This window comes from Arachis hypogaea, chromosome 6, assembly GCF_003086295.3.
Source record: "Arachis hypogaea cultivar Tifrunner chromosome 6, arahy.Tifrunner.gnm2.J5K5, whole genome shotgun sequence".
NCBI lineage: Eukaryota > Viridiplantae > Streptophyta > Magnoliopsida > Fabales > Fabaceae > Arachis > Arachis hypogaea.
The window spans coordinates 86142273-86152700 of NC_092041.1; the positions used below are offsets into that span (position 1 = coordinate 86142273).

The 10428-nt window shown below is 39.0% G+C and overlaps 2 protein-coding genes and 1 long non-coding RNA gene across 3 annotated transcripts; all 3 read right to left on the reverse strand.

The window, feature by feature from the left end:
- Positions 1-2598: 2598 nt before the first annotated feature.
- Positions 2599-4841, reverse strand: LOC140173473 (uncharacterized). Its single transcript, XR_011862413.1, has 2 exons — positions 3540-4841; positions 2599-3422 (listed from the first exon to the last, which is right to left on the reverse strand). It is a non-coding gene; the product is annotated as an uncharacterized lncRNA (long non-coding RNA).
- Positions 4842-6184: 1343 nt separating this feature from the next.
- Positions 6185-9801, reverse strand: LOC112696828 (uncharacterized). Its single transcript, XM_072197219.1, has one exon. The coding sequence runs from the start codon at positions 9799-9801 to the stop codon at positions 9280-9282; it is 522 nt and encodes a 173-aa protein (XP_072053320.1). The 3' UTR covers positions 6185-9279.
- LOC140173704 (uncharacterized) lies at positions 6430-7284 on the reverse strand. Its single transcript, XM_072198224.1, has one exon. It carries the CDS (start codon positions 7282-7284, stop codon positions 6430-6432), a length of 855 nt encoding a protein of 284 aa, XP_072054325.1.
- Positions 9802-10428: the final 627 nt, after the last annotated feature.

The following is a 10428-nucleotide window of genomic DNA, read 5'->3' on the forward strand; positions in this document are numbered from 1 at the left end:
ATCCTTTGTTATCTGAAATCAAGTAGAGTCTCGAAAAGGAGTCTTGCAGTTTTCCCAACTGTAGCCAAGTATCTTCCCAAAATCTTGTTAATCTACCATCTCCAACTTCCATAGCCAGCCCGTCAATCATCCTTTGTCTGACCTATTGCTCTTTAATCTGCAGGTGACATATATCTCTCCACGGGCCCCCTTATTCTGGTATCTCTTGAGTAGACAATAACTGTATGGGGTTTAGATTATGACAGGAGCACACTACCTTTTTCTATAAAGGACACTCTTCCTTCAAGAATCTCCACCGCCACTTAAACAATAATGCAGTATTCCGAATCATCGCATCTCCCACACCGAGCCTTCCTAGTTTCTTCGGCGCTTGTACCATTTCCCATTTTACAAGCGCTAGCCCATGTCGTCCATCGTCCTTCCCCCAAAAGAACTTTCTTTGTAAAGAAATTTTTTTTTGCCACCGTGACTGGCATTTTATACAGACTCAAATAGTAGGTCGGAAGACTATTAATTACAGACTTGATGAGGACCAACTTTTCTGCTTTACTGAGCACCTTTACTTTCCATAGACTTAATTTCTCCTCTACCTTATCGACTATTGGCTTCCACGTTTTTACAAGCCTCGGGTTTGCTCCTAGAATAATTCCGAGATATTTCACCGGTATTCTAATAATTGGCACATCTAACAAACCCACTCCTGGCTGCAATTTATCGGTATGAAACTAGACTTGTCGAAGTTAATGCTCAGCCCAGACATGACTTCAAAACACCTCAGGAGTCACTTGTAATTTCTCACTGTCTCCTCCTCTGGTGGATAGAACAATATAGTGTCATAAACAAACTGAAAATGTGATAACTCTATATTATCCCTATCGACTAAGAGGGGTGATATTCTCTTGTTTCTTACCACCTTTCCAATCATCCTATTCAACACATCTACAACCAGGACGAATAGATACGGTGATAACGGGTCGCCTTGCCGAAGCTCCCTTTCCATCCTGAACGGTTTAGCCGGTGACCCATTAACCATTATGGATATAGACGCTATTCTAATGCATTTTGTAGTCCATGCCCTCCACCTTCTACCAAATCCCATCTTTTCCAACACAATATGAATGAAGTTCCATTTGACTCTATCATAAGCCTTGTGAAAGTCCAATTTGATGATTGTTGATGCCTTCTTCTTCAGTTTTAGCCACTGTACAGTTTCACATGCTATTAGTGCTCTATCATGTATCCTTCTGCCCTTAACAAATGCACTCTGTGATTCCCCAACTAGTCCTGGCATTACGCTCCTCATTCTTCTTGTCAACACTTTTGATATAACCTTATACACGCATCCCACCATACTGATCAGTCTAAGGTCCTTTATCTCCTTCACACCCACAAACTTTGGAGCCAATGCTACCAAGTAATGTTGAAATCTGCTGGTAGCTTTTCTGTCACAAAGAAACTTATTACAGCTTTTGTAAAATCCGCTCTAATCTCCTTCCAGCATCTTTTTATAAAATTCATATTATATCCATCATTACCTGGAGTCTTAGATGATTCGCAGTCCTATACTGCCTTCTTTACCTCCTCCATCGTCGGTAATACCTCTAGTGTTTGTGCTTCCTCTTCCTCTAAGCGATTAACTAAGCTATCTCGGAAGCTAATATTTGGCAACTTTTTCTGGTGGTACAAATTCCTGTAGAAATCTCTAGTGACAACCTTAATTCTTGCATGATTCCTTACCAGCCTTCCGTTAATTACTAAAGACTCAATCCTGTTATTCCTCCTCCTTGCTGATGTAATATTGTGGAAGTACCTGGTATTCCTGTCCATCTCCTTGGCATATCGAGATCTAGATATTTGCTTCCAATGTATATCCTGCCTCTCATACCATACCTCACAACACCTAAGTAGCGCCTTCCTTCTTGCTTCTACTATACCGTCATAAACTCCGCTGCTCACCAGATTATCTACTTTCCTGATCTCCTCCTCAAACTTTTGTATCTTCTCCTGTTTATTTCCAAAGTGCTGCTTGTGCCATCTACCCAGTGGTTTTGTCAGCGCCTTTAGTTTATCCAGGATCTGTGCGTCGCCCAAGCCCCTCCATTCTTCCTTCATCATCCTTAGGAAGCCTTCATGCGTGAACCACGTGTCTAAACTGTGGAACGGTCTTAGTCCTTGAACTATTCTTCTATCTTCCACAATCAAAGGATAATGATATGAGAGACCTCTCGGGCCCCCTCTTCAACAAGTATCTGGGTACGCATCCAGCCATTCTAAGCTCACCAGTCATCTATCAATATGACTGCATGACTGATCTCTAAACCATGTATACTTCCGATCATTAATTAACAAGTCCACCAACTCCATGCCATTTATCCATGCTCTAAAGTCCTCAGCAGAAACTGACAAGTTGGTTGCCCCTTTTCTTTCCTCTATATGCATAATTTCATTGAAGTTTTCCATGTAACAAAATGGGATTTGACACAATCCTATAATAAAGCTTAAATCCTCCCACGTTGAGAGTTTTTCATCTCTCACATGCGAGCCATACACCAAACAAATCGCACAGTAAAAATTATCTTTGGTCATCACTCCTTCTACACATAACCATCTATCTCCTTTATAGCAATTTAACAATTTGAATACAAAGTCATCCCAAATTAATAGTAACCTTCCCAAAGCTCCAATAGAATTAACACACTCCCAACTAGCTCTATCATTGCCCCAAATTCTAGCTACATCATATTTGTTCAGCAATTCCTTTTTTGTTTCTATCAACCCCAACATATCTACTCTAAACTTATTTTTGAAAATTTTATCATGTTCGATTTTGCAACACCTCCCGACTCCCTAATATTTCAACAGCTTAAAATTATTTACAAAGTTTATTACACACCTGCTTGTGGTATTTTGGGCGACTTCTTCTGAATTTCTCTTTTCGCTTCGACTGTCTTCGTTTCATAGCTATGGTTTTTTTTATCTTGAAGAATTGCCATGATGTTCTCCTCATCGCTGCATGGTACTGCTCTTGATTCGACTTCCAGTTTCTAGGCTTCTTTATTTTCTGCCATTTTCTCTTCCCAACTCCTGATTTGCTTGTCTCTGCATATCACTGAATCTTCGTATAAATTCTCTTCTGTGGCTGCCCCTTCCTCTACTTGGTCTTGTGGTTCAATGTCTTTTCTAAACCCAGACACTCGCCCCAAACCCACCTCCAGTGACCCGTCTTTGTTGGACTCCCAGCCCTTTGCATCACCAGCAGCCTGTACTCTTCCTTCTACCTCATCCGGCTTCATATTGCTCATTTTGCTATTAGAACCTTCAAATTGGTGTGTCCCAAGGTGTAGTGCGGCGGTGTGATGGACAAATATTCATATGTGGTGGAGAAGTTATAGGGGGTTGATGCTTGATTGTGGATGCTCATACTTGAGGGAGAGATTGTTAATATTACAAGTGTGTAGAGTGCATGAAGTTAGTCCCACATCAAAGAAAATAAGGAAGAGTGAGGAGTTTATAAAATGAGAGACATATTAACTTACTACCTTAAGATTTTGAGTTGGATGCGGTGTCTTCTCATTTTATGTTATCTCACTTTATTCCTCTTCGAAATCTTCCCGATGGTCGAGAGCTCCTCACGGCGGCCGACACATTCTTCTTATTCTTCTTTGCTGTGCAGAAGGAGCACATAAATGAACCAGAATGGATAAGAAAGCAGGTGCCAGAGCGAGTCTCAATAGCCATCATTGTTGTCGTCGCTTTGCATTTTGTTGCCCACATTCTGCTCTCGCTGGACTGCGTTTGTTCTCCTTTCCTAGTCTCATTGCTGTTGTTTTGCTTTCTTAAGCCTCTCTCAGACTCTAACACACCTACATGGTGGCCACTTCTTTCTCCGGTTCATTGTTCTTCTGTTCTCCTCGCAACGCTGCCTCTACTTGTCACTATTGCCTTACTCTTATAGGTAGGTGTCAATCCTCAATTTGTTCATTCTTGTGCTGAATTTGTTGATTTTTTTTTGTTTTAATTACTGAATTTGTTATTTTTTTATTGAGTGTATCCTACTTTCTCCAAGTCGAAGCAGAGTTTCGTAGGTGCTAGACTGGTATAAGTGTGATTGCTGCCTTGTGCTTATCATTCCAAACTACATCGGTGTTGTGCAAAGCAAAGAAGAAGAAGAAGAAAAATGATGGTGAACAAACAAAAAAGAAGAAAATTGTGAAGTATTATTGCAATTAGAGTTAAAATTAGAAATCATAGATCAAATTGGGGCAAAGAGTTGCAATTGCTAACTCATTGTCTAACTGATACACACTCTAATGTAGTATGTTACTGATGTCATTATCGGTGGTAACAAAATTGGCCGAAAATGAGGTAAAGGACTAGTTAAGTGTATTTTTTTTAATTTTAGAAATATAAAGAGTGTAATTGATAAATCGAAAATGAAACTAGTGTATTTTTTATATTTTAAAAATCAGTTTAAAATTTTACTCAGTTGAAATATTCATAATACAAGAAAATAAAGAAATAGGTAGACCCACAAAAATATAATAATTAAAACCTCATAAATTAAACAGACTACAAAATAAACGATCCACAAGCAATATTTGGAAAAAAGAAAACGGATGTGGAATCCCCCCCCCCCCCCCCCTTCTTTTTCCCTCCTCTCTTCATAATCCCTGTCTTAAATATATAACACTTGCAAATGGGGGGTAGGGGGAGAGAAATATATTAAAATAACTAGGCGACACTCTTTTATTAAAATATAAGTGAAAACATTCCAATAATATATCAAGTCTATCCAAGATATATATATTATCTAACCATATGCCATGTGATTTTGGTTGCCATGTGATTTTGGTCGCAGATCCAACATTTATAGGACCTACATATATTCTTAATGTTGTGAGGATGTAGATGTATATTCTAGAAACATATAACCAGTAATGTTAGGGAAAAAATAAGTTAAAATTATCTTATTTATTATACTATTTATATTTTCATACATAATATTTATGATAGTATTTGTTATATTTGATATTATTTTATTATTAAGAAATATACAATAAAATAAGAATTAACTAAAAATATAAAATAAAAAAACTTTTCGTTAATTTTTTATTATCTTTTAAATATTTTTATAAATTACATGGATTTACAACATGAGCAGCATCATTCATTAATTAATCTTGAAAATCAATCTTATCCTGAGACCTACGAAAGATAAACATTCTTGAAGGAACATATAATAATAACATTGCTCTACTGAACCAACATTAAATTGTTGCTAATTAGCATGATCGTCGTGAAACAGCATCCCTACATGTACTAAAGAAAACAAGAATACACAAATAAGTCAATAATTGAGGCCTGAAAACAAAATGTCATAGAAAACAAACAAACAAACAAAAGGAAGAAAGCTCTGATCTGCTTGTATTAGGGCATAATTACATTGGGTCGTCATCACCAGATAATGAGGAAATCGAGTTCGAGTGGACAAAGCAGAACATATCATAACAACCACTCAACAACATGCATGTATCCATATCGTGTGGGGAGCAAATTGCTGTTACTAGTATTGTCAATTTGTTATTGGTTGATGGATCAAGTAGTCAAACGCTAAAATAATGGGTACGGTTAACTCATTAACATGCCTAGATCCAACACTTTACATTGAATCTGTCTTCTACACATCTTATCAAAAGACACAGAAGAACATATAGGTCTACCTATTCATTTTCTTATTTTTATTTTTTTTTTTGTTATAAATTTTGTTAAAATGTATTTTAAGAGAACTAATTAAGTTAATGATACTAAAAATATAAATTTTTTATGTATTTAATAAAAAAAAAGAAATTTAATTTTTTCTTCTCTCTTAACTAATATTTAGTACATTCTTTGGCTTTATTTTTTATTTTTTATGTTTTTTTTAAATAGAAAATATTGCTCTTAAAAAGAAAGACGTGTATGTCTTTTTGATCAACCAATTCTGTGACCACTCTTGGCTTCCTACTTTCCGTCTCTCTTTCGTTTCTTTTTTTTAATATTATTCTCCTCTCACTCAGTTCAAAAGGTGCATATATTTATATCACTTTTATAATATTATCTTGTATTTATTTAATTTAGTTGTATTCAATATGCTCGATACTTCATCAACTGATTCTCAAAATTTGAACATGTGCAAGACTAATAATTCATTCTCTAATTCAAACAATAGCATTAAAATTGAAGCTTGAAAAGCGCTTTATCAAACAATAGCTTGAAAAAATTTCAGTGGTCAGCTCAAGAGTTTGCTCCACAATATGCTTCCAAGTAGAGTGTTCTCTTCCACAAAATTAATCTAAAGAACTAAAAAATAAAAAGAAAATGCTTATTCATGCAATATATACTTAACTTCCTCGAACTATCCAAAATGAAAAAAAAGAGAGGAAGAGATTATTAAGTAGCAAAAGCTAGAGAGATGCACGGTGTGGTGTTGGTGGTGTGATGATGAGGAAGGGGTGGCTTATTACAAGAACCTAACGGTACCCTACTTCCACCATTACCACCACCATTTACAATCACATTCATATTCTTAACATTCACGTGCCTCGAACCACACGTGGCCCCACTCTGTCCGCAGCCACCACCACCAAACTTCCTCACTGGCTGCGCCTGCCGCCCTACGCTTACCGCCTTCTCACTCCGACACCCTCCAATCAGCAGCGCCCCGTTTACCGCCAAAGACGAACCTGCTTTTTTCTTCCACTTCTCCCCCACCGTCTCCGCCGCCATATCAACTCCTCCTCCTCCTCCGCCGTCTACGATGCTCTCTTCGTAGCAACCCTCTGCCGTCGTCACGCTCCACTCCACGCTCGCCTCACTTGGCTCGTAGCACTCCGTCATCGTCGCCGTGGACCCCTCATCCATGCTCCTCCGCCGACCACCTCCTCCGCCGTAAAAGAAGCCGTTTCCGCCACTGTTGCAAGGCTCGCGACGGAACACAACGGGACACGTAGGTTGCATGGCGCCGCCGGTGGAGAAGCTCTCGATCTCGAACAGATCGGAGCTCGCATCGCTGGCGCCATCGTCAACTTCATCCTCATCGCCATCTCCGCCGCCTCCAACGGCTATCCCCTCAGGAGAATCCGAGGTCGGCTCTACGTCGTCAGGCGGTTGGAAAACCTCCAACGAATCACGTGGCAGTTGGTCGTCCTCCTTATCTCCTCCTTCTTGGCGTGAAACGACGCCGTTTCGAGGGTGCGGTTTCGCGTTCAGAACCGGGAAAGTGAATCCATCGCTAAATGGTACCATCGCCAGTGATGTTGACGCTACAACTCGGTGTGTATGAAATCTCTTAGAACTTGAATTGGAGTTTGTTGCGGTTACGACGTTTTCTGCAACCCAATTCTTGTTTGGTGCAATGAGCGAAACACTCTTAGGGTTCTTCGCTGCCGCCACTGACACAGTGTTTATAATTAACGGTTCTGGCTCCGGTTGTGGTGGTGGTTGTGGAACTTTTGTGGTGTATTCTTTAACTTGCACTGATTTTTTCCCTCTGCATGGGCATTTTCTTCTCAAGATCCAAATCGGTTTGGATAGTGAGTCCTTGAGCTTCTTGTTCAGACCGTTGGAGTCTCTCAAGGAAGGTTGGGTGGCAGCACCGCCGCCGCCGGAGTTGTTAGTGTTAGGATTTGGTTGAATTAGTCCCACATTGCTTAGGATAGCAAATGGAGTGGGTGGCCTAGGCTATAAATATGAGGCTAAGTTCTTCATTTGTTTTTGCACCAGTCAGAAACACTTTAAGCTTGTATCTGATTTTTCTTTTCCTCTGTACTCTTTGATTAGAGAGTGTTGTGAGGTGTAGTTAGATATTTGCTTTGAAAGAGTGTGGGTGTACTGGGGTGCCGGTGAGAGAAAGAAGTCTATGTGTTGTAACAATTTTCACATAGTGATATTCTCTGGTTGTCATTTGACAACGGCCGTGGTTTTTTCTCCGGTAATTGGAGTTTCCACGTTAAATTCTTGTGTTGTGATTGTGTCTATTTTATTTCTCTGTCAAAGGTGTTTTCTCAAGGGGGAATTGTGTCTTATTCCCAACAAGTGGTATCAGAGCTTCGGTTCGGTGGGATTTATTCTTAGTATGCTCTGTGGTTGCAGCCTAGTCTAATCTCTTTGGTTGCTGTTGTTGTTGCTGGAAGGCAGTGTGACTCTGTGAGAGTGCAGTTTGGAAAAGGTTCTGGCTAAGGAAAGACTTGGTATTTAAGTGTGTCCATTGTGACCCACCTCTCTTTCCTGGGGACCCTTCCTAGTGCACGGTCTACAGTTGAGTTATAATATTCCAGTATACGGTTGCAACAATGTCAGGATATTCAAGTGCTGTGAAGCTTGAAATAGAGAAATTTGATGGAAGAATCAATTTTGGCTTGTGGCAAGTACAAGTCAAGGATGTGTTGATACAATCAGGTTTGCACAAGGCGTTGAAGGAGAAGATCTCTGGTTGCTCTCTCTATGAGAGAAGATGATGTTCTCTAGAAGACAAGAAGTATTCTCATGGTATTACCGCACTGCCATGGATAAGGATGAGTTGTGGCAATCAGGTCCACAATTGCACACGGGCATTGGTTGGCGTTGAGATGCAAGGTGTGTGGCGGAGTTAGGTCGATGGCTGAAGAACTTCCAGGAAAAGCCAATTTGGAAGTTGCACCATGAATTTTCAGCAAGGTTTCGATCTGTACCAAGGCGAAATTCTTGGAGTGGTCTAATTCCAAGTGAGTATACTTTCATGGTGGAGTATGATAGTTCTCTGAACTATGATTGTCGGTATAGACAATGGCAGCAAAGAATTGTCGGTGTTGACAATGGAAGCTGAAGATGTGTGACTATTTCAATCAAGGTGGAGATTGTTAGGATTTGGTTGAATTAGTCCCACATTGCTTAGGATAGCAAATGGAGTGGGTGGCCTAGGCTATAAATATGAGGCTAAGTTCTTCATTTGTTTTTGCACCAGTCAGAAACACTTTAAGCTTGTATCTGATTTTTCTTTTCCTCTGTACTCTTTGATTAGAGAGTGTTGTGAGGTGTAGTTAGATATTTGCTTTGAAAGAGTGTGGGTGTACTGGGGTGCCGGTGAGAGAAAGAAGTCTATGTGTTGTAACAATTTTCACATAGTGATATTCTCTGGTTGTCATTTGACAACGGCCGTGGTTTTTTCTCCGGTAATTGGAGTTTCCACGTTAAATTCTTGTGTTGTGATTGTGTCTATTTTATTTCTCTGTCAAAGGTGTTTTCTCAAGGGGGAATTGTGTCTTATTCCCAACAGTTAGTGTGAGAGAGCAAACCTGCCTGGCTGTTCCAGCTGGCTTCTGATGGTGTTGCTGTGCCGTTCAACGATCTTGCTCTGTAGCCACCACCGTCCACGGAGGATGAAGCGGAGGAGTATCTGGTGGCGGTGGCGGTAGTTCCTACTGTGTTAGCGGCCTTCTCTGGAGCAATGGTGGTGTCATCATGAGTGGGGATGATGGAGAGAGGAGAGACTCTGTTGTTGCTGATGATGGTAACTTTATTTGGGATCTCATTATTATTGTTATTATTATCTTCGCTGTTGAAGTACTTGTGTGCATCGAAAATGCTGAGCTCAGTGGTGGATTCATCATCATCATCATCATCAAGATCATCAATTTGATGGTTATGATGCAGAAGATGATGTGGTTTGAGATAAGAAGAGAAAGAAGCATCTCTGTCTCGTCTCATCATGATGATGGTTGGTGGTGGTGATGATGAGTTTGGAATTGGAATAGCCTTCACCACTGTTGTTGTTGTTGGTTCCATTATTGTTTTCTTTTCTTTGGCAAGTACCCTTTGTTTTTTGAGGGATATGTTATGTTTTTTTTTACAAGTACAACATTTATTTGTAGCTGCAAGTGTTGAGAGGATATGTTAGCTAAGTGGTGCTGTCTGTATGAAATTCCCTTGTGCTCATATATATCAGTTCAGGTAGCTCTCTGTACATCTTATCCTGTCACCAATCACAAAAGCTGTAAAAATTAAAATAAAAGAGTCAACCACACTCAACTGCCGGTTGAAAATGATTGTCAAAATTATAAAATAAATTTATAAGAATGAAATTTGTTATGCAATTTTACAGTATCGTCATTCTAATTTTGATAACGTAATTTAATTTCTACAAATTTGTATAAAAATACAATTAAAAAATAATATATGAAGTAACATTATAAAAAAATAAGAATGATATAGTCTAATTTTAATTTTTATAAACTATTTTGTAATATCAAATTTTTTCGAATGTTATTTTAGTAGTTCGGTAATGGTATTAAAACTTAGGATAAACCACTACAAATATGCTTGAATAATATTGGCACTGATAAAATATACTCGAATTTTATTATCAATAAAAATATCTTCAAATAATCTTAAAATGTGACAAAAATATTAATA